Source organism: Crocodylus porosus, unplaced genomic scaffold (genome assembly GCF_001723895.1).
Source record: "Crocodylus porosus isolate Cpor-Errol unplaced genomic scaffold, CroPor_comp1, whole genome shotgun sequence".
NCBI lineage: Eukaryota > Metazoa > Chordata > Crocodylia > Crocodylidae > Crocodylus > Crocodylus porosus.
Genome location: NW_017728948.1, coordinates 73,246,154 through 73,268,340, shown reverse-complemented (window position 1 = coordinate 73,268,340; position 22,187 = coordinate 73,246,154). Strand labels below are relative to the sequence as shown.

Here is a 22,187-nt window from a genome sequence, read left to right as displayed (position 1 = left end):
GGGCAGTGTAGATGCGCCCCATGAAACTCAGGCAGAAATAAGAGATGGGAGAAAGGCCTTTCTCGTGTTTATTTCTTCACTCTGATCTCTTCCCAACACAAGTCTGGCATTTTGTGCATCACTCTCTAAAGTTTGGTATCCATGATCATGAACATTATTACAATTTTGTTTGTTAAACTTACTATTGCTTTTAAATCATCTTTATTATAACATGGTAAGTATTTGTTTGGCAATGTGTCAGAACACTACTGGATTGTATTTTAAGATTATTTTATTTGTGTTACCATCAAATATATGTCCTTTAATTTTTAAGATTTCATTTTATGTTCTTTTTTTCTTTTTCTTTTTTTTAAGGCCCTGTGGAATTCTCCATATACTGAAGGTTCAGTTTACAAACCCATCAGCATCTCATTGGTTCCATCATTATTAAATTAAAAAACAACATCTGGACATGCTGGATTTATGGATTTAAATTAAACTCTGTTGAAAATGCCATGAACCTCATTTTACCAGTACTTCCCATGTTTCCCCAACTTAGTGAAATTTTATTTCATAATCTTTGCATTATCAAAAAGATCACAAGTATTCTTGAAAATAGTATCTATCTTATCAAATAAATTTATCAGTAAGTTATTTTCAGTAAGTTATCACAAAAATGTTCATTATTGATAATAAAAATTATTCTTGACATCTGTGTATATTTCTTAACTTTGGGGAACCCAGTATAACTAATGTGATTATGTTCCATTGACCCTTTTGTCTCTGAGATTATAAATATACATTTTAAAAGCCAGCAGTTTATGAAAATGACCCATTAATTTGGACAAGCTTTACTTTCTATATTGCAGTGATAACAGGCTTTGCATTATCAGTGCACACAAGATCAAGTAATTTCAATATATGGTGAATTAAATGAATATCCATTTTGTTAAACCAAGCATTGTTTTGCAAATGTTAGACCAAATTCTGGTCACATTTATTGTTGCATGAAAGCTGAGATCAGAATTTGTGCATTTGTGTCTTAGACCTAATCCTGGAGTATAGAATACTTTCCACTTACATTGAAGTTATGAGGACCATTGTTGCATTGTTTTTTATTTCTCAAAGGGGTTCCTGTTTGGAAGGACATCTTACAAGAGGCTTCTGCCACACAAAGAAACTGAACACTGTATTCATAGTCCATAATTGTATAGGTGATCTTTTTTGTTTAAAGTATAAATTGAGAAAGGTGCCTGCCTTAAAAAACAAAACAAAAGAAAAAAACAAAAACCCTTCCACAAAGTTTGGGTATATTAGCCAAGAAACCAGATATCAACAATAAAGCTAAGGTTGCAAAGTTCAGCTCAAATATTTTTACTCCAGGTTTAGCTACTTTTAAGTTTCCTTATCTAGTAGTCCCTGTTTTTTTCCCCTTTAACCTCACTTAGGGTAGCAGGGACCTTATACCAGCCATATCCACTTAACTCCTTTTCTAGCAGGATTGTCATCTGATAACAGGATTTAGATCTCAGACAAATATTTATATACTGTATTTCCCTGAATATAAGACAAGGTTTCTGCCCCCTCCAGTAGCATGGGGAAAACCAGGCCCATGTCTTATAATTAATCACATACAAGGAAATGTCACTAAATACATTGTCTATCATTAAATTGCTGCCAAAAGCAACATGTGCTCAGCAATGGAAATAAAGTTGATTAAATTTAGCCAACACTGAGCATAACTATACAATACATGTCCCATATTGGTCAGACATGATAATGGGAACCTATAGGAAGCGTAGGTTAGTGTAATCCATCTGAATAAGACATATAGTAGTGCCTATTAAGGACAGTCTTCTTCACCACCAGCACATCTTCAAGTTCTGGTGAGCTGTGATATTGCATACAGTTTGCCCAGAAGCCTTCTTTTGCACACTCAGCCTGACCCATATGGTTAGTGTGGCCCCAACCTCCATGACCTGAAGCCGGACCAGGATGCCCTGTGCCTCAGCTGCATATAAATTTTTGGAACGTCCCAAGACTTGTGACAAGACACCCATGAGTCTTGAGTCATGAGTTGGGGTTAATTAGGATCCTTTGTGTGGTATATCTGGAGTGCACACACATGGTAAGCAGTGCTGTGCATAATGCATTTTTCAGATTAGTAGCCATTTAGAATGTAGGGTCCTGAATTTGATGTGGAGGATATTTTATACATATATAAATAAAAATCTCACCACTTCAAAATAAGCTCACTTGAAATTAATGTAAAATTTATAAAAAATAAACAAACTAAATGACCCATCAAGAACAAAGAAAATTTTGTCTTGTACATAGTTTTACATAATGTGTTATGTTACTTGACTTTGACATATGGGCTGTATGTTAAGCCAATACAATAACATTATTTATTGATCAGTTTTTTCTCCTTTTATTTGATCTTCAGATCATTATTGAATACATACATGCTTACCTAACTTATTCCACTTGTTAAAAAGACCAAACACCAAAGGAATCACAAAGGCATAATTAATCAATATAAGTGAAATGTTTACCTGCTGATTCTGTTTTTAAACTACTTCTCTTTCTTTCTTGTCAATTCTCCTCCCTGGTATTTTCTAATATTTGTTTCTGGTCTGACATTTCACCTTATGTTCCTAGTCATGCCACCTTCTGTTTTTTTCTTTCCCCCTGACATTCACCACCTTTATCAGGCCAACGGTATTATTTTTCTGTAGAAGAACTGAAAGAAGATAAGTGTTAGCAATTTGACACTAGGATTTGTGCTCTTCCTACACCAGTAGATCTTCTGAGTGGAGACAGATGAGAACAAGTCAAGAAAGGAAGAAAACTGGAAAGCAATGCATTTTTGCTTTAAGAGTCCAAGAATTTGGGTGGAGGAAGGGGTGAATTGTGTTTGTTGTCTCATGTTTCATCTGCTTAGTGACCTTTACAATCCACTGAAAAATCTTTAAAGGTTGGGTAAAGGCTAAAATATTTCCATAATCTTCACCTTATAAGTAGGGTGACCAAAAGAAAATCCAGGACATGCGGGACACTGCTCCCAGCTTCGCAAGTCAGCAGTGCTGCTGCAGGCAGTGGCAGAGGCACGGGTCATCTGGAGGGGAGGCAGAGCTGCTTGATACACCATGCCACTCTGCCTTCCCACCATGTCCCTGTACCCCATGTCCCTGTAATTGCAGGACTCTCATTTTAATTTTCACCAACAAGCCAGGATGGGACCAGCCTTCAAAATCTGGGACTGTCCCAGCCAAACTGAGACATATGATTGCCCTACTTATAAGGTACATATAGACAGAGCCGTCTCTGGGAGGCAGTGAATTGGGGCAGCTGCATTTTGGGGGCCCTGCAGAGCTGGGCAGAGTGGCCATGGCAATTCTGTGCCTCCACTGCTAGCTTGCATCCAGCCAGTCGCTACTCCCCTTCCCCTGCTGGCACCACCGCCACCACTGCTGATGGTAGTAGCACCTTCTTTGGGTCCGAGGTGCATGGGATTGGAGCAGGGATGGTGCCCCGCATGGGCGGATTTGCCCTAGGCCCTGCACCCTGTTTGTGTTGACTCTACATACAGACATTTAAAATATTTTTAAGACAGGTTTTTAAAATCTGGCTAGACAAAGTGTTGGCTGGGATGATATAGATGGGAATGGTCCTGCTCTGAGCAGGGTTTGGAAAAGATGATCTCCCGAGACCCTTTCCAACCCTAATTTTCTATGATTCTATGACTTGGGTATGGCTATTTGATCTAAATTAGTTTGTCCATGTGTGGACTTTACATTTCAATCCCTAGTTAGGCCAGTCTAAGTATGAACTGTACAGAAACTTGGGAGGTTAGATCATTCTAAAAATGACCAACCTGATCTAAGCTAACTGTACTTCTGAGGCAGTCTAACTTGGATAGGGTCTGGCTAGCCAAATCTAATTGAAATGCTGTATATTTCCAGTGCAGCCCCAGGGCTGGGAAAAGCCCACCACTGTCCCCAACCCCAGGGCTGTGCTTTTCTTACCTCATCCCTGCCACTGGGCTATTTTTAGCTCCCCCACCCCTCACCCCAGTTCCAGATGAACAACCCCCTGCCACCCACAGATGAGCCAGCCCCTTTTCCAAGCCTGCCAGCTCACCATCCTGCAAGCTGCTGCCAGTGCCAGGAGCCTAGGAAATAAGTCAGAGTGGTTCACCAGGGTTGTTTGTTCATCTGGGGGAGGGTTGGGGCACTAAAAATAGCCCCTGGTCCCTGAGGGAGAGCTAAAAATATTCCCCTCCCCTGGGTGGAGCCCTTCCAACCCCCTAACCCCCACATGGACCCTGCTAGCTCCCTTGATCCTGCCAAACCCTCCTGGACTCCTCCAACCCCTCCCTTCAGACCCCCACTAGACTACCGATTCTGTCATGCCCAGTCCCCTGTGAGCTCCACTTAACCCCAATCCCATGAATCCTTCCCCAATAGCCTCCTCATCCCAATTTACCTTAGAATGTGTGGGTGGTCATTTTTAACTCAATGTAACCTCCCCCTAATGTCCCAAATGTCTGTATGTACCCATCGAGGAATAGAGGAAGGTTATAGAGGTTCTGCTCCTTTCTGAGCAGGCTGAAGGTTCTGCTCAACAAGAGCAGAAAGGGGAAAGCAAGGGAGGAAATGATAGAGGTTTATAAAGTCATAAAGGGTGTAGACCAAATAAACAGGGAACTTTTGTTCACGAATTCCCAGAATACTAAAACTAAAGGATATCTACTGAAATTAGTAAGAAACAGGTCTAAAACTAACAAGAGAAAGTACTTTTTTATACAATGTGTAGTTAACTTGTGAAATTTATTGCCACAGGAGGAGGCAGAGGCAGATAGCACAGCCAGGTTCACCAAGGAACTAGATAAATTAATAGATGATAGATAAGTTAACAACTATTAGAAATGTTTCCTCCTACATCCCTTAATCCTATAATAGTGAATGGCAGGAAGGGTACTGAATAGGGAGTTAGATCACTTTAGAGATATCTGGTTCAGTGCTCTCCCTCTAGTATCTACTTTGCCACTGACAGAGATAGGATACTCAGCTAGATGGATCATTGGTCTAACCCAGGATATTGCTTCTTATGTTCAAGGGCTTTTTCAAAGAAGTTGCAATGTAAAGTTGGATGTGAACCCCCCTCTGCTTGTTACAGTTATAGTGCAATGAAGTGATTAATAGTGCAGTTACCTGGAGACCAACTACATGTTCAAAGTAGCTATCAAACAATAAAAAGCTCTAACCATCTATAAAGTTAGACCTTGAAAATGTGTATTAACTTTATAGCTAGTTGCTATTGAGCTTTAATTTGCACATGTAGCAGGGATTCATTCCCCTGTGGCTGGGAGCCCAGTCATCTGACAGGCAGGGGTGCATCATGCCCAGCATAAAACACCTCTGTCCTAGAGATCATGGCAGCCACAGTCCCAAGGGTCTAGGGGTTTCATGCAACCCTAGACTCTGAAAATCACAGCTGTCATGATCCCTAGGGCTCCAGAATGCAAGAAACCTCCCCGCCTTCACTCCCCTGAGATCTGTGTTGGGACTGGTGCTGTTTAATATATCCACAAATGATCTGGAAAAGGGGTGAGTAGCAAGGTTGCCAAATTTGAAGATGACACAAAATTATTCAAAGTGGTTAAGACTAAGGCAGATTTTGAGGCACTACAGAAAAGTCTGGCAGTATTTACTGAATGGGCAACTAAATGGCAGATGAAATTCAATGTCGATATGTACAAAGTAATGCACCTGGGTTAAAATAACCCAAATTATACCTTAACTATAAAGGGCTCTACATTAGCTCTTACCACGCAGGAAAGAGATCCAGGAGTTGTTGTGGACAGTTAGTTAAAAACATCAACTCAATGCCCAGCAGTGATAAAAAAAAATCAAACAAAATATTAGGGATTATTAAGAAGGTAATTGTAAACAAAACTGGGAGTATCATTACACCCCTTTATAAATCCATGGTGCATCCACATATTGAGTACTGTGCCCAGTTCTGGTCCTCACACCTCAAAAAAGGATATATCAGAAGAAAAGAAGGTACAGAAGGATGATCAGTGGCATGGAGGGGCTCCCATATGAGGAGAAACTAAAGAGGCTAGGCTTATTCAGCTTACCAAAGAGATGCTCAAGGGGAGGTGTGATAAGTGTTTACAAAATACTAAATGGTTACAAGAAATTAATAGGGATTTATTATTTGCTATGTCTTGCAATACAGGAATGGGGAAGGGTGGGGTCACAAAATGAAACTAGTATGTAACAAGTTGAAAACTAAAAGGAAGGTCTTTTTCACACAGCCTGTAATTAAACTCTGGAATTCATTGCCACAAGATGCTGTGGAAGAAACAAGTTAGTGAGATTCAAAAAAAGGGACTGGACAAATTCTTGGAGGAAAGGGGCATCAGTAGCTACTGAGTGCAGAAATTGGGGATACAGCTTCTGAATCAGAACTTCCTAGACCTTAAATGCTGGAGGGCTGCAAGTAAGAAAGGGAAAAACAGTGGAAAAAATCCTGGCCATACCCAGTTCACCCTCCGAGGTGAGGGGCTCTAATCCAACCCCCCCCCAACTCCAGTGGTGCTAAGAAAACCCCAGAAGGGTTCTCCCTCCCCTGCCTTCTGCCCCTCCCATCCAGAGACAACAGCTTGGCTGGGCTCCTGTTGCAGCAGATTAAATTAATTAGAATTTAATTAGAAATTAATGAAGTCACTCGGTTTAGGAGCATCTTCAGTTGAATCCTCATACAATAAGGGTTAATTTGTTGCATGATCAGAGGGCTCTGCAGCCATGCTCTTCTGTTTGAGCACAACTTTAGAGTCCTTTCAAGAGGCTGATCACATGACAAATGTAAATTTCTGTCTGCACCCTTAGTATCCCACGTAACTGATTTAGGTTAAACTTGTCTATCGAACTTCTTTCCCAGATCCCACCCTGACTCAAGTTACTTCACAGTCTGCCAGCATCCCAGGATGCTTTTCAGCCCTCAGCTGTGCTGTCTGCTCAGGTAGGGCCTGGCTGGCACCATCTCCCATCTGTCACAGAGCTGAAGCAATAAAGCCTCTGCTCCCTAGCCTGCATTCTGCTTGATCTTGCCAGCCCAGCAGGGCAGGGTGGAATGGAGCCCCCCCATCCTGGGTCCCCCTGTGCTGGGATCTGCATAGTGGGGGTGGGGACCTGAGGTGGGATCTTTCCCCACTCCATATCCCCTCATCCCTGCAGCCCACTCTTCTGGTCTACAATCACCCCAGCCCACCCCCTCACCAGCCCCATTTCTCAACTGTGGGGAAGCAGCAGGGCGGGGAAGAATGGACCCCTGCTCTGACCTCTCCCCCTCCAGTTGGGGTCTGCACAGTGGGTGGGGGGAGTCCCATGAAGTGGGGGCTTTCCTCCCCCTGCAACCTATCTCTGCTGAGCAGAAAATGCCTCAGCCACCCCCTCACCACCCTCCCTGCCTTAACTGGGAGATGTGTGGCAGCACCCCCCCATATTCTGGCTTTGGACAGCACAGGCATCTGCCTGCCTTGGCCAACAGATACTTGAACATGAGTTCTGTTCATTAAGAGTCCAATTTACATGGTTTAGAGAAACCTGCGTACATTGGATGGATTGTGCCTCAGGCTTATTGACTATCTGTACTTAGCCTTAAGTTCTTCAATTCTACAGAATGGTGGGGGCAAACCATTTTAGTAGGCATGCCACAAATTAATTCCTGTGCCCTCCCTGAGTGCTACTCCACTCCCCTTCTCCTGCCAGATCTTCTGCTCTGTTTTCTGCTTGCTTCACTGTGTTGCAGTGTTGCCTACCCCCTCCCCGATCTGCCATGTGCTTCACACAGAAGCTGCTCATGTTACTTGTTGCACTCGTGCTCCAGGTTGGCTGCGCCTAAATCTAGACACCGTAGCCCAATACAGTAATGCCAACTCTCATGAAAACATCACAAGACTCCTGATTTCCAAGACAAATTAACTAACTCATGATTTCCTGATAGATCAAATCTTGGGATTTTTTTCTTTTGGCAGAGAGCACCAAGCTGGTAATTCTGTGATGAGGAAGGGGGAGAGGGAAGGGGTGGGGGCAGGGGATGGGGTGAATGGGGCCCCAGGGCCAGGGCAAGTCATGCCACAGAGTTGTGGATGGCTGTCTGTCTGTCTGTATACACGTGCCTCTGTGTGTGTGTGTGTGTGTGTGTGTGTGTGTGTGTCTGCTCCTCACTCCCAAGCCACAGCCCCCCAGCCCTCCTGCTGTCCCTCACTTCTGACCCATGGTACCCTGCATCCTGCCAGAGTGTGTGGGGGCCTCCCCTCCACAGGCTCCAAACCCCACACACACTCCCACAGCCTCCCACACTTTCACAAATACCACCCCCCCACACACACACACTTCAAAAATAACATCTCATGATTTCAAAATCTCTTCATTAAAACTTTGTCTCATGATTTTGATACAATGGGGTTGGCAATACTGCCAGTACCACTGTTTTTTTTAACCATTGCATTGATCATATATTCTCCCAGGTTAAAAAAATCTCTTCAGTAGTTCTGGAAATGAATAACTGAAGATTTGTGAAGGAGCCTCTACTTCACTTCAAAAGTCAGCAATACCCTTTTGACTAATACCTATAAAATGGGGTCTCCTGTTTTTAAGTTAGTTTTCTTTATTAGGTTGTCCCATATTTTTAATCCTACTGGAAACCAATGACTATCAGTAGGAGAGAAAGACTCCTCTCATTTATAAGAGAATAAATTCCCCACCCCACACCTCTCTTCAGATTTCTATTATGTGCAAGTATAACAAGTTAAGTTGAGTGTTTGCTTATATTATGGCTTTCACAGGGAAGAGATGGTACATAACTCCTTAAAGGGCAACTTTTGAAGGAGGTTCAGTATGAATCACAGTCCCCTTGCATGAACAAAGTGGAATTTGCAGGAAGAGAGCAATACATCCTGGGATTCTGGAGGACCTGGCCAAATACTGTCCTCCTGCATGTAACATGCCACACATTCAAATTAAAGCAAACAAGCTGCAAAGAGATTCTACATTTAACGATTAACATTTTTTAAGGCTGGATCACCATTTTTGAGGCTTGTTCTTGGGTGCTGAATTGCTTGGGCATGTTGGATGTTACAGTTCATTGCTCCATTAACACATGAATTGCCTGTTAAATGTAACATCTTCCAGGGGGCTAAGGTAAGTCAGACCCAGCCATTATTCAGAAGCATTTTTTGTTAGTTGCTCTGTAAAAACATTAGGGTGCATACACTTGTTAAAACTAAAAGTAACATGGCCCACAAATAATTCCCAAAATCAGTGAGAGAACTTCTGGACTAAAGAACTATTTTTTGGGCACATCTATATGAGATGTTTACTGTGCATTAGACTCATTGGCAGTGCTGTAATTGTCTTGGCACCTACACATGTGCCCTTATTAGGCTGGAATAAACTTATCTATTCAAGTAAATACAAGTACTGCCCTGCTGTGGAGTAAAAAAACTCTGCAACAGCACATGTATAGATGCTGGAGGGGCTGGCTGGGGCATGAGGGTGCTTCAATGTGGGGGCTGCCTCCTGGGCAGCCCCACGTTGAAGCTCCTTCATGCTCCAGCCAGTCCCTCTGTAGCACATTGAGCTGGGGGGAAGAACCCCAGGCTAGCAAGCTGGTCCCCCACACCCACTGCCATTCAGGGCTACTCTGAACCAACTCCATGAGCTGTGCATGAATAAACTCCAGAGCTTTAATGCCAGAGTTTATTCATGTGCAATATTAGCAAGTGTAGACATGCTCTTTGTGAGGTAGAGATACCAGCATTTTTACTATTATTCTTCACATTTTTAACAATCTTTTCTAGAAATCAGCTTACCTATTCAGAAGTGAGTTAACCTAGACACTTTGCCCCTGTTCATTAGAGATTTGGTAATTTGTACTGTAGCTTACATTTTTAAATATTTTAGCTTCTATGTACATTTTTAGACTGTAATGGCTTAGGAAATTTTTGCTTTGTTAACATGCATACATTACATAAGTAATGGAAGAAGAAAATATAATCTTGATTTTAATCCTTGACCTACTGCTAGTACTACCTCAAAAGAAATATGTTGAATATCACATACAGACTGTGTATTCTATGTACATATTTAATCCAGTGCTGTTTTAGTATTCACTTATTCTTCTTTAGTAAAAGGTAGTAAAAGTTTTTATTTCTTGGGGTAATACAGAATATTAACATTAAAGATAAAACAGCAAGAAAGAGCATGAAGAAAACAGATTATAAACGGGATTTGGAGAATAATAATACATTGTTTTGTAGTATACAAAAACAGCAATAAATTGAAAAAAGAAATCTTAGATACCAGAAAGTATTTTGTAAGGAAATATTAAATGATACTGGAGATAAACAGTGTTCTAGTGAAATCTCATTTTACAGCTTTATAGTCAGTTCTGGCTTCATTACTTCCAGGGATATTTATATTCATTTAAAAACATTCAGTGAAAACTTATTATTGGCTGTTAATTTTAAGAAACATGCAAAAGTTTGCTGATACCTTTTATTTTTCAGAAACAAAGATAAGGTCTTTGTCTTTCTTTCCACTAATCATATGTTATTATTTCTTTCCACACATTATATATGATATATATGATATGCTTCCACAAATCCTAGAATTTTTGCAACATAGTTTGGAGTTCAAACTGACTTTAAGCTTAGCAGGAACTGTGAACATTTTTTGGTCTTATGAACAACAAGGATGCAATCAATAATGCTGAGGTTCTATGATGGTCTGGAGAATCTGAAGCTAAGAATCCTTACATTGGGATCTAAACCTGATCCTAAATGTCCATGCAGAGTAACAATTGGTGCCATGTATGTATCTGATTCTAGGGCCCACACTTGTATGATAGGATGCATGACTGTGGGATCAGAAATCAGATTCAAATCCCTTCATAGTAAGGGAGCCTAGGATCATTATCCTGGGCTCCTCCTGCACCAGCATGTTGGGTGCCTGACAATCAGCTGATTGCTGGCTGGCCCCTGAGCTCCCCTATGGCCCCAAAGCCAGCTGACAATCCACTGATCCAGATGGTCCCAAGGTTCGAGGCCCAGAACTGTCCCTGCCCCTAGACAATTGCCTGATTGGGACCATGCTAGGGCTTGAGTCCTGGGGCAGTCCTGATATGGCATGCCCACACATTCACGTTATGAAACCATACAAACCGGCCACAAAGGTATTACATGTTTTTCAAGCACTGTCTTTGGTACTGGTTTGTAATTTCATGGCACTATAAATTCTGTGAATTTAGACAATTGTTATTTCTGGTGTGACTAATACCTTAATCATGCCAGAAACATAACATGTGCCAGGGACCAAGGTATATTAAAGTATAATGCTCTCTTAAAAAATAGTGTAATTATAAAAAGGATATTTATTTTTGCAGTGCAAATACATTTGTGTTCTGGAAGTTTTAACAGTTACTGAACCACATTTTAAAATTTTTTTTAGAAGTTCTTTTTGTACTGTGATACTTCCTCATCATACAATCCATTTAATCTGCCATTACTTATGTGGGTTTTGCAAACTTGACACCAGCCAAATGGCAGGTAGATTGGATTCTAGCTTCTGAAGTAAAAGGGAACTATAATATGGACCTGAAAGACTCTGTGGCAGCCTTTTCATACATACTCATAAAAACTCGGAAATTAAATCTGCAAGCGTAAACCGCTTGGCAAGCAGAGTCTTATTTATTTATTCTTTTAATGCTCTTTTTGCACATCACTTACAAAAAGTTTAATAAAAATTGCATGCAGGTAAAGCATATGTTTGTTCATACTTTGCTAAACAGGCACATTTTTCAACTGTCAGTTCTTTTTCTCATTTTAAAAGATGCTATGGGAATGTTGTGATCACAAATGCAAATGCAGCAGTTACTTGAATGAATAGATACAAAACGTCTACCTCAAATAAAGGCTCCGAACACTACCTAGTCTAGTCTTGGGGCCTGAATCACTTGGGCAAGGCAAGTTTCAAAATTTAAAAAAAAGAGAAAAAGTTGAAAGAATCCATGAGTGGTAAATGGACATATTTTTTCTTCTTGTTTTTTTTTTAAAGATAAAAATAGTTGTCAGATAAAACCAGAATGAGAAAAAGGCTTTCTTTATTTAAACAGGCTGTCAGAGAGAAACACTTGATAATCCCCTTCACATTCTTGTTTTTTGTTTTTAGCTTCTTTTTCCCTTCTGTCTAATACTCAAAAGGAGGCACTATTGGTGTGCAAAATGTTGCTACTATTTTCTTTCCACTTTTTCTTCTTGCTGGTCTGGTCTTCATGCCTTTGTGATTCTCACCTTCTTTGGAAAGGAGTGAATAGAATGAGACCTATACATGCATGCCCTTGGTTTAGTTCAGCATATATTTATTTGCAACCTTGCCAAATTTATCTAAATTCAGATCTTGACCTACTCTTTCACTCTTACCTGTTGTTTCACTAGTGACGGCCTCTAGAGCAGTTTTATGTAGGATTTAAGTAAGAATCCTTGAAGAGGGATTGAACTAAGAATATTTAAACCAGGCTTTCTTACATACCTAGAAGTTAAATTGTAGAATAAACTGAAAAATAGAAATGCTTAATCATTTTTGTCTTGCATCTTGGAACAATAGATCTCAAAAAAATATTTCCACTTTACTATACCAATTGCTATCTCATTGTATTAGAATAAAAATCCACCTCTGTTATTTAGGGAAATGATGAGACAGGGAATATTGTTTTAACCAGGAAAACTTTGAAAAATATGAGAGGCATTCCAACTGCAGGCATTCTCTTCTTGGTTGGTTTTCCCCAATATTCAGGAGCAATACTTCAGCCTCACTTACAATGTTTGAAACAAATATTTAAGGCTAATTGTTACAAAAAGGTTGCTGTCCATGCTGTCATGGATATTTACCTTGTTGAATGATAAAAACTATTGACTGGTCAGGGATTATTTGAATAACAACATGCATGTAATAGGGTTAGGATATGTCCAGGTTTTCCCAGACATGGCCTCTATTTGGGTCCTCCCATCTCTGTTGGGGTGATTTTTTAAAATATCAACAAATGTCTGAGATTTTCTCTGCCTCTGCTCAGCATCAAAATTTTTCCCAGCACTTCCTGGCTTGCCCTAGTAAGGAGCTCCTTGGGGTTGAGGGGAGCAGTGGAGGGGCATCACATGCATCTCGCAAGCCCTGGCAGCTGTAGGCAGGTAAGGCCAGGGCTTGGGGAGTGTGTGTGCATGTGTGTGCAGGGGGTTCTCTGGGGACAACAAGGAGCTGTATGGACAGCAGGGCTGGCATGGCAGGGGTCTGCAAGTCAGGAGTGAGGGGTATCAGCAGGGATGGAGGGGGCTGAGTTTTGGGAGTGAGAAGCACCAGCATAATGTGGGGGGTGTACAGGGCTGGGTTGGGCTGTGGCTTGGGAGTGAGGAGCAGGGGAATGGCACAAGCATATCACTGCCTCCCCCAATCATATTACCCCTCCCTCATACCAGGTGTCCTCTTTTTGTAAGATGGAAATATGGTAACCCTAGTATATAACAAATAAGCATATGAATTAGTTAGAATGTGAACTACATAAAACCAAATAAGCTTCCTACATAGCACAGATAACATGAATCACTAGTCTTAAGGAAGTACAAAAGGAGGTTTTATTGACTGAAAACATTTTATACCTACCCCAAGTTGAATTTACTACATCTAATTTAGCAGCACTGTTTAGGGGTGTTTTTACATGTGCTTCTGGGGCAGGTGCTTCAATTACAGAGGATCCAAGAGTCACTTTAATTAAAGCACCTTCAGTGTCCTGTGTATCAGTGTCCCTGGACTTCAAAATGGTGGCAGGGGTGCTCACCATCTTGAAGTGTAGGGATGCTGATACATGAGATATGGAGGCTGGCTGGAGTACACTAATTGGCATGCTCCAGCAGATTTAATTAACTGAGGGCACACACATTATATATGATATATATGTTATATTATTAATCAAGTCTGCTCCAATGCACTATAATTACAGTGCATCAGAGCAGCCTCCCCACACATGTACAGGCACCCTAGATTTCTAGACTACAATTAGTTTTCACAATTTTTTTTTGTTTAGAGAATTGCCATATATATAGATATAGATAATGATAATTCTTTAAAAAGGTTGAAAACCAAATATTGTCTAGAAATAGGTATATATTAGTATATATTCACATAAATTCATATATATATTCATAATATTCATTGGAATTCTGAAAATTCTTTATTTTGGTGATTGCCAGAAGCAAATTATATAGGTGTCACACAAAGTGTGTTTTTGTAGATGCAGCCACTCTAAAATTCCCCATAGTCCCGGCTACCAATGCGGGTGCCCACACCTTCCCACATGCCCTGCTGCTGCTCACTCAGCTGGGGTGAAACCATGGCTTGCCCAGGAGGTACAGGGAGGCTAGGCAAGGAGTAAGAGGGCATAGCCCCACTCCCAACACCTTCCTCTGCCCTTCCAGAGTACAGCCTGGCCCAGCCCACCCCGTGGAGATCTGGGGACACATGCTGGCTCCCATGCTTTCCCAGGCTGGTGGTGTGCAGTGGTGGGAGCCCCCCTCCCCAAGTCTTGTGCCCAGGGCTGTTCCTAGAGTGGGGCAAACTGGGGTGACTGCCCCAAGCTCCGTGGACAGTCCCATTCAGACCCTGCTATGGTCACCATATGCTGTGGCTGCTGAACAGTGGTGGCTCTGCTGCTGCTGCATGCTGCTGGCTCTGGCTGCTCCTCCAGCCACTTGCCACCCCCCAACTCTGATGGCTCTGGCTGCTTGTCACCCCTGCCCCACTCCGCTGCTTGTGGCCACTTACAACATGCCTCCTCTCCACTGGCTCTAGCCACTCCTCTGGACACTTGCCAGCCCCCCCTCCTGGGCTCTGAACACCCCTAAGGATGACTTTGCCCATGCCCCCACCCCCACCCCAGCTGAGCAGCTTGTCCCAGCTCAGCCTTAATCTCTCCCTCACTGTGGGGGCATTGATCTGCACCCCCCATGCCCCTTCCCTCCCCCTTAAGGCCACCACAACAGACTTACCAGCTAGAGGCATCCAGCTGTGTCCAGCACGGTGTGGACTGCTGCCTGTTTAGTTCGGCTGAATCAAAATGGGCAGTGATTCGAATCACCAAACCAAATCACTGTCCCTCTGAATAAGCCACATCTGAATCTGAAGTGAATACTTGCTGCTTTGTACAGGCCTACCAAAAACATGCTTTAAAAACTTAAACAATAACAAGTTCACAAAGCCATGCCTTTCCCCCTTTTATCTTTTCCATAGCCTTACACCTCTTTTTTTCTTGTTTGAATGAGGAGGGAGAGTTTAAATATAATTAAAAGAAACTGCTTTTACAAAATGACCCTATGAAATAAAATGGACCTGTTCAACAGTTTACCAAAAAATATGTGACGTGAACCTGTTCAAGTTTATGGATTTAAGAGTAATATTTAGAAAACCTTATTACATTTCTAGAAAATTATCTTGGCTCTATCATTATTAAATTATGTAGGACATTCCTAATTATCCTGGGGTAGTTTTCTTTGTTGCTACACTCTGCTTCTTAACCCACAATTCCTGTTGCATTTTTAAAATTTCAGAAATTTTTCCAGATTTCAAAATTTATTTTAAAAAATTTCTCCCCTCACAAAAAAAAACACTTTAAAAGTTGACTATATGACATTTATTGACAATTTTATTAAACAACTTCAAACCAAAAATAGGTATGTTGCTGTTTCTCATGTGACTAATAAATCCATCTAGCATCTGTCTGAAGCTGTCATATAGTGAGCCTATTTCATCTGTGGAAGGGACCCTCATGCTACTCTGATGGTATCTTTGGGCATGTCTATACTTCACTGTATAGGACACTACAGCAGCTTAGCAATCATGTTTGTCTACACATGATCACCAGGTAAGTTGCTGTAGTAGTTCACTTCCCGGGTATAGTGCACTGCTATGATGACATAGTGGTGAAATTTAACCGTTCATCATGCACACAGTGCAGTAACCACCTGTACTGCACCGTGCTTTAGTACTTCCAAAAGGGTGCCCTTTTCCCCTGCTTTTTTTGCTAGAATGCATATTTTTCCCCAAAACTTCCGTGAAGCTTTAATGGTATTGCTCTTTTTATCTCCAAACAATAGGTTAAAAGGGAAAAGCTTGCTGGTTGCCAAGTAAAGAAATGAGAAAAACAGGGTCATACAGAAAATGTAAATTCTCTTCAGAAAGGGAGGAAAAGGTATTGCCTTTGTTGTCACTTTTTGCTGTTATTTAGTCAAGGACAATGCTTTCTTGAAATGCTTAAGCAAAATGATCAGGATGACTTCCCTGTAAATTCCCTCCCTCACTTTTATGTAAGACTTAACAGTTTCTAGACTGTTACACCCTTTCAGTTTTTATTTTCCAGAATTTCTTTCTGTAGTGCTATGTAGCATTCTGGCTTCACAGTATTAGCAAACATATTTTCTCTTCGACTTGCAAGGTTACTTAGGCTGAACTTGGCCACTCTGCTTTCTTTTACCAACATGATAATCTAATGTATTATTTAACCCTTCTTTATGAAGGCAAGCCCAGCATGGTCATGTCTTTAAAGTGTATTGCTTGACACTGGTTGCGTCTACACAAGAGATTTACTGAGCAGTAGACTAATTAGCTGCTCAGCAAACATTGTGTGTCTACATGTGTGCCCCTCTTAGGTTGGAGTAAACTAATTTATTCTGTAGCAGGATAGTACTTGTATTTGTGTACAGGCACTTGTAATGAACTTGTAAATACAAGTATTATCCTGTTTTGGAGTTTTTTACTCCACAGCAACACATGTGTATACACCGTCCCTGCTGGCTAGGGCATAAGTGTGCTTCATTGTGGGGGTTGCCTGCCAACCCCTGGGGCTCCAACCCAGGTCAATGTGCTGTGGTCCCAGGTGCATATACAAATGGCATGCCCAGAGCAATAAATTCTAGAATTTACAGCTCCAGAGTAATACCCAGTTACTCATCCTTTGCATTCATATGCACATGTAGACACACGCAGTAGGTATAAGCTACTTTCCTAGTCAGCCATGTTAAGAACTTTGTAAAAGCAAAATGTATAAAAAGTGTTATGTTGTGCAGTGGTTAAGCAGCCAAGGTGGATTGCTGTGATTTTATAGGTATAACCTTGTCTCTTATCTACACTCACATTGAAAGCTATCTCCAGAAAACCCAAATATAAATGGGTACCTAAACATTTGGACTGGGGTGTTAAAGACAGCCACATTAGTCACATCACTCCCTCCTGTGCCATTAGCTAAGGACATTGGCTTGCCTTATCTATTCTAGGCTGATGGGTCATGTAGGATCAGGTGGATCTCTGACCTTTTTTGGTAGATTGGAATTGGAATATGATGCTGCTCATCATTAGCATCTGAAGACATCTAACTAAATGCCATGCAGCTTACCTTCCACAGGTGCTTTGCAGTAGGTTCCATTTCTTAATTTAATTAGTAGCATGTCTACTGGACTCATTGCTATACAGGCAGTCCTCAGACTTACAACAATTGGTTCCTGTAAACTGCGTCTTAATTTGAAATGTTGTAACTCAGAACCAATTTTCCCATAGGAAACAATGTGCAGATAGGTTCCTGAACCAAGGCCCAAACCCCTTTTTCATCAAAAATAACCAAGAATGTTTTACTCAATCAATTATAGATGAGTAATATAGCTACATTAAGCAGACCAGGTTCTTTGGGTGAATCGGATATCTTTTATTAGACCAACTTAAATAGTTGGAAAACAATTATTAAGCAAGCTTTCGGGTTCAAAAACCTTTTGTCAGGCTAAGAAAGTTTCAGCAGTTGGTGTGTGCTCTTCCTGGATGGAATGAAAAGTAAAGAAGCCAGAGGCTGGGCTGGTATACATACAAGATGGGTAGTCAGTCGACCTGGAAGGGTGTGGGCAGCGGAGTCCCCCAGGGCTCGGTCCTTGGGCTGGTGCTGTTCAACATCTTCATTAGCAACCTGGACAAGGGTGTGGAGAGCACCCTGTTCAAGTTCGCTGATGATACCAAGCTGTGGGGTAATGTGAATACACCGGCAGGCAGGGACCGCATTCAGGCAGACCTAGATAGGTTAGAGAAGTGGGCGGATCTGAACAGGATGCGGCTCAACAAGGACAAGTGCAGAGTGCTGCACCTGGGCAGAGGAAACCAGCATTATGGTTATAGGTTAGGGGCTGACCCTCTCAGCAGCACACAGGCAGAGAGGGATCTTGGAGTCAGGATTGACTCCAGGCTAAATATGAGTCGCCAATGCGATGAAGCAATAGGCAGAGCCAACCACACCCTGTCCTGCATCAACAGGGGCATCACTAACAGGTCCGGAGAGGTCTTGCTCCCCCTCTATGCAGCGCTGGTCAGGCCGCAGCTGGAGTACCGTGTCCAGTTCTGGGTGCCGCACTTCAAGAAGGATGTGGAGAACCTGGAGAGGGTCCAGAGGAGGGCCACTCATATGGTTGAGGGCCTCCGTGGCCAGCCCTATGAGGAGAACCTGAGGGACCTGAATCTCTTCAGTCTCCGCAAGAGGAGACTGAGGAGGGTTCTTGTGGCTGCCTACAACCTTATCAGGCTGAGGGAGGATAGGTTTAGGTTAGATATTAGGAAAAACTATTTCACTGTAAGGGTGGCCAGAGCCTGGAATAGGCTTCCCAGAAAGGTGGTGCTCTCACCTTCCCTGGAAATCTTCAAGAGGAGACTGGATAGGCACCTGGCTGGGGTCTTATGACCCTGCCCACCTCCAGTGCTCCTTCCTGCCCATGCCAGGGGGTCGGACTCAATGATCTATCTAGGTCCCTTCTGACTCATTGATTCTGTGATTCTGTGAATCTCTGACTGAGTTCCATCAAAAATTCAACAATCACCATCCCTCAATCCAACTTGCTCTCAAATACTTCAGCACCAACATCTCCTTTTTAGACAGAATGATCAGGATCCAGAATAATAACATACAGACCACGTTATACAAGAAATCCACAGACCAACATATATATCTGCTCAGAACCAGCAATCACCCTAAACACACCAAAAAAGCTGTGATATACAGCCAAGCCCTCAGATATGACCGAATTTGCACTGAAGAGAACATCCAGGATTGCCAACTCACCAATCTTAAAAACGCTTTCACCCAACAAGGACAGTCCTTCCGAGAGAGAGATTGCATGTTTGAAAGGGCCACCCGGATACCACATGAAGAACTGCTGCAGTACAGAAGAAAACCCCCAGAAACTGCACATCGCTGGTTATGACATATCATCCCTCCCTCAAACCAGTATGGAAAATCCTCAAACAATTGCAACGCATACTAGAAAGAGACCCTATTCTTAAAAAGATCTTCCCAGAACCACCCATCCTAGCCTTCAAACAAGCACCGAACCTCGCTAACCTCATCACCAGAAGCAAACTTCCTTAAGCCCAGAACACACCAAAAGGATCCAGACCATGCCATGACAAGAAATGCAAAACCTGCCAACACATCTCCACCACCCCCACAATTACTACGCCCCACAACAAAGCCATCAGCATTCCCGGGTCTTAGAGCTGCACCTCCAGAAATGTAATATATCTCATCCAATGCATCAAATGCCTTGATGGAAAATACACTGGAGAGACTAAACAACAACTCTGCACCAGAATGAATGCATGCCAGAAATCTATCAAAGATAGATATGACCTGTGGGGGCACATTTCACACAAAAAAACCACTCTCTCTCCAATCTCTCAGTCCTGATCCTCAAAGGAAACTTACAAAACACTTCCCAGAGCCTATGAACTCTATTTCATCAACCTCCTGTATATTAAAAATCATGGACTAAATGTAGACATTGGATTTGTGACACATTATAACCTGCCTGACATCTGACTCCCCAACTATCTCTCCACTGTTCATCCTCTTCTCTCTTCCCCCCCGCCCCCCAGCCTCTCTCTCACCCATTGACTCCTCGATCTACATTTTCACTGACTGCCTGTCTTGTATGCATACCAGCCCAGGCTCTGGCTTCTTTACTTTTCATTCCATCCAGGAAGAACACACACCAACTGCTGAAACTTCCTTAGCCTGATGAAGGGGTTTTGAACCCAAAAGCTTGCTTAATAATTGTTTTCCAACTAATTAAGTTGGTCTAATAAAATATATCAGATTCACCCAAAGAATCTGCCTATGTCCTTAGACCAACATGGCTACAACCTACACCCCTATAGCTACATTAATGTAGTTATACTGTAAATAGCAATCATATTGATTTAGAAAGACTTCTTTGAGGTGACTTTGCTGGACTTTTTGAAGGGCTCTTGGCTGAACTTTTTGAAAGGTTCTTGGCTGGAGACTTCTTAGGAGTTTTGGCTGAAGGTTTTTCTGGAGTCTTGATGTTCTCCAGGGAGATGAGCAACACAGCAGACTTATTCACTGGCATGGCATGATGTTGGATCAAGCATTTTAAAGTCAAAACTGACATCAGAAAGTTGAAACAGGCTGTCAATTTATAAACATTGTAAGTGCAAAATGTTGTAACTCGAAATGTTGCAAGTTGAGGACTGCCTATATTCTCTGAATACAGAAATCCCTTTGATTTAGCCATATGCCACACATAACTAGAAGACCTTATCATGAAGAATTAGTAGTTAAAACAGGGATCATGGACCTGACAATTTTTGTATTCATTTAACTTACTCTACGTGACTATGAACACATCTTGGCCTCCTTGCTTAGCATATGTGTCAGGTGGAGGGGGGAGAAAGAGAGATGGGTAAACTCCATTTGAAATCAGTAGGAGTTTTATCTGTGTGTTTTCGCCTGAAATAAAACTGCATGATTTGGGTGTCAGACCCTAATGGACAGTAGTTCTAATCTTCTGTCAAACAATCATGTTTGCTGTACTTCTTTCTTGCATTGTTCTGCTTGACTATTGTTTCTCCAGCTTCAGGTTGTAAGTAATGAATATAATATTCTGCTGTAGTTCTGGCAAATTTAATTAATTTCTGATTAGTACCAGTATTTCTTCATGAGCACAAAAAGCGTGTTCAAAGTCTTGAGGCCATGTGTTTGAAAGAAGCCCAGCATGTTTCTGAATTAAATTGACCAGATTAATGAAGGACCAAATCAAAAAGCCATTTAATAAAGCTGGGAAAGCATCCATATTGATCACCATTGTAGATTTTATGTGGCAGGATACAGAACGCTTTTCATAGAAACCTCTAAAAGATCAAAATTAAAGTGACATGGAGCACTAAGCATCTCTGTAACTCTCCATTGTTGTCTGTAAATTCCTCACTCAGAAGATACATGCTGTTCTTTCAGATTTTCTTAGCCTTCACCCTAAAGCACTGATGTTCAAGTTTTTGACTGTGCAGGCCAGATGAGTGGTGGAGGGCTGGCCCACAGGCTTGATAGAGCCCCGCATGCCAAAATCAGGCCTGGGACCTAACATTACCCCCTCCCTGCCCCAAGGATTAGGCCCTGTGAGCCTGACACTGCTCCTTCCCAATTCTGTGTGCTGGGATGCCCAATTTGGGCCCAAAGGTCTGGTGCAGCTTCTTCCCGCTTCTGACTTCCAGGACTGGGGCCTGGCACAGCCATTTTCCAGCACTGCACACCCAGATTGGGCACCCAATCCATTGCAGGGGCTGGGGTTTCTCATGGGACTGGAAATTTGGCTGCAGGGGAATATTTACAGTACATAGCTCAATATTTAGTGCTATAAAAGTGTTATTTTGAGTTGAAGAAGAAAGTGTGGATACTATAAAATGACTTCTTGCTCAGTTTAGAATTTCAGTAATGTACTGAGTTACCTTAATGCATTGAGCCATGGAACACTAATAACAATACCTCCCCCCCACACACACAACACAAAACCCTTTTGTTTATGCTCTGGTGAACCTGGATGCTGGTACATCATATTCAGAATATTTTTTCTGCCAAAATGTATTCCCTGATGCACATTAAATGCTACTCTATAACTTGTGGCTGATTAATGAGATTGTTTACAGGGAAGTAAGTGATCAGTTGATGGGGTAACAACTACAGCAACACTTCATGAAAATGTCTTATGTGATCAGTGTGTACATAAGAAATTTGCTTAAAAAGCTTTTTGGTGCATGTCGGAAATG

General features: G+C 41.9%; 1 protein-coding gene across 3 annotated transcripts in view; it reads left to right on the top strand.

The window, feature by feature from the left end:
- CCSER1 (coiled-coil serine rich protein 1) overlaps positions 1–22,187 on the top strand; it is a 1,382,889-nt gene that overhangs the window by 872,404 nt on the left and 488,298 nt on the right. Inside the window, exon 10 of one of the 3 annotated variants that reach the window (XM_019552964.1) lies at positions 355–688. The exons of the other annotated variants lie outside the window; for them this stretch is intronic. Coding sequence (XP_019408509.1) covers positions 355–435 — 81 coding nt within the window. The 3' untranslated portion in view covers positions 436–688. Of the gene's footprint in view, positions 1–354; positions 689–22,187 lie in introns of those variants that run through there. 3 annotated transcript variants of the gene reach the window in all.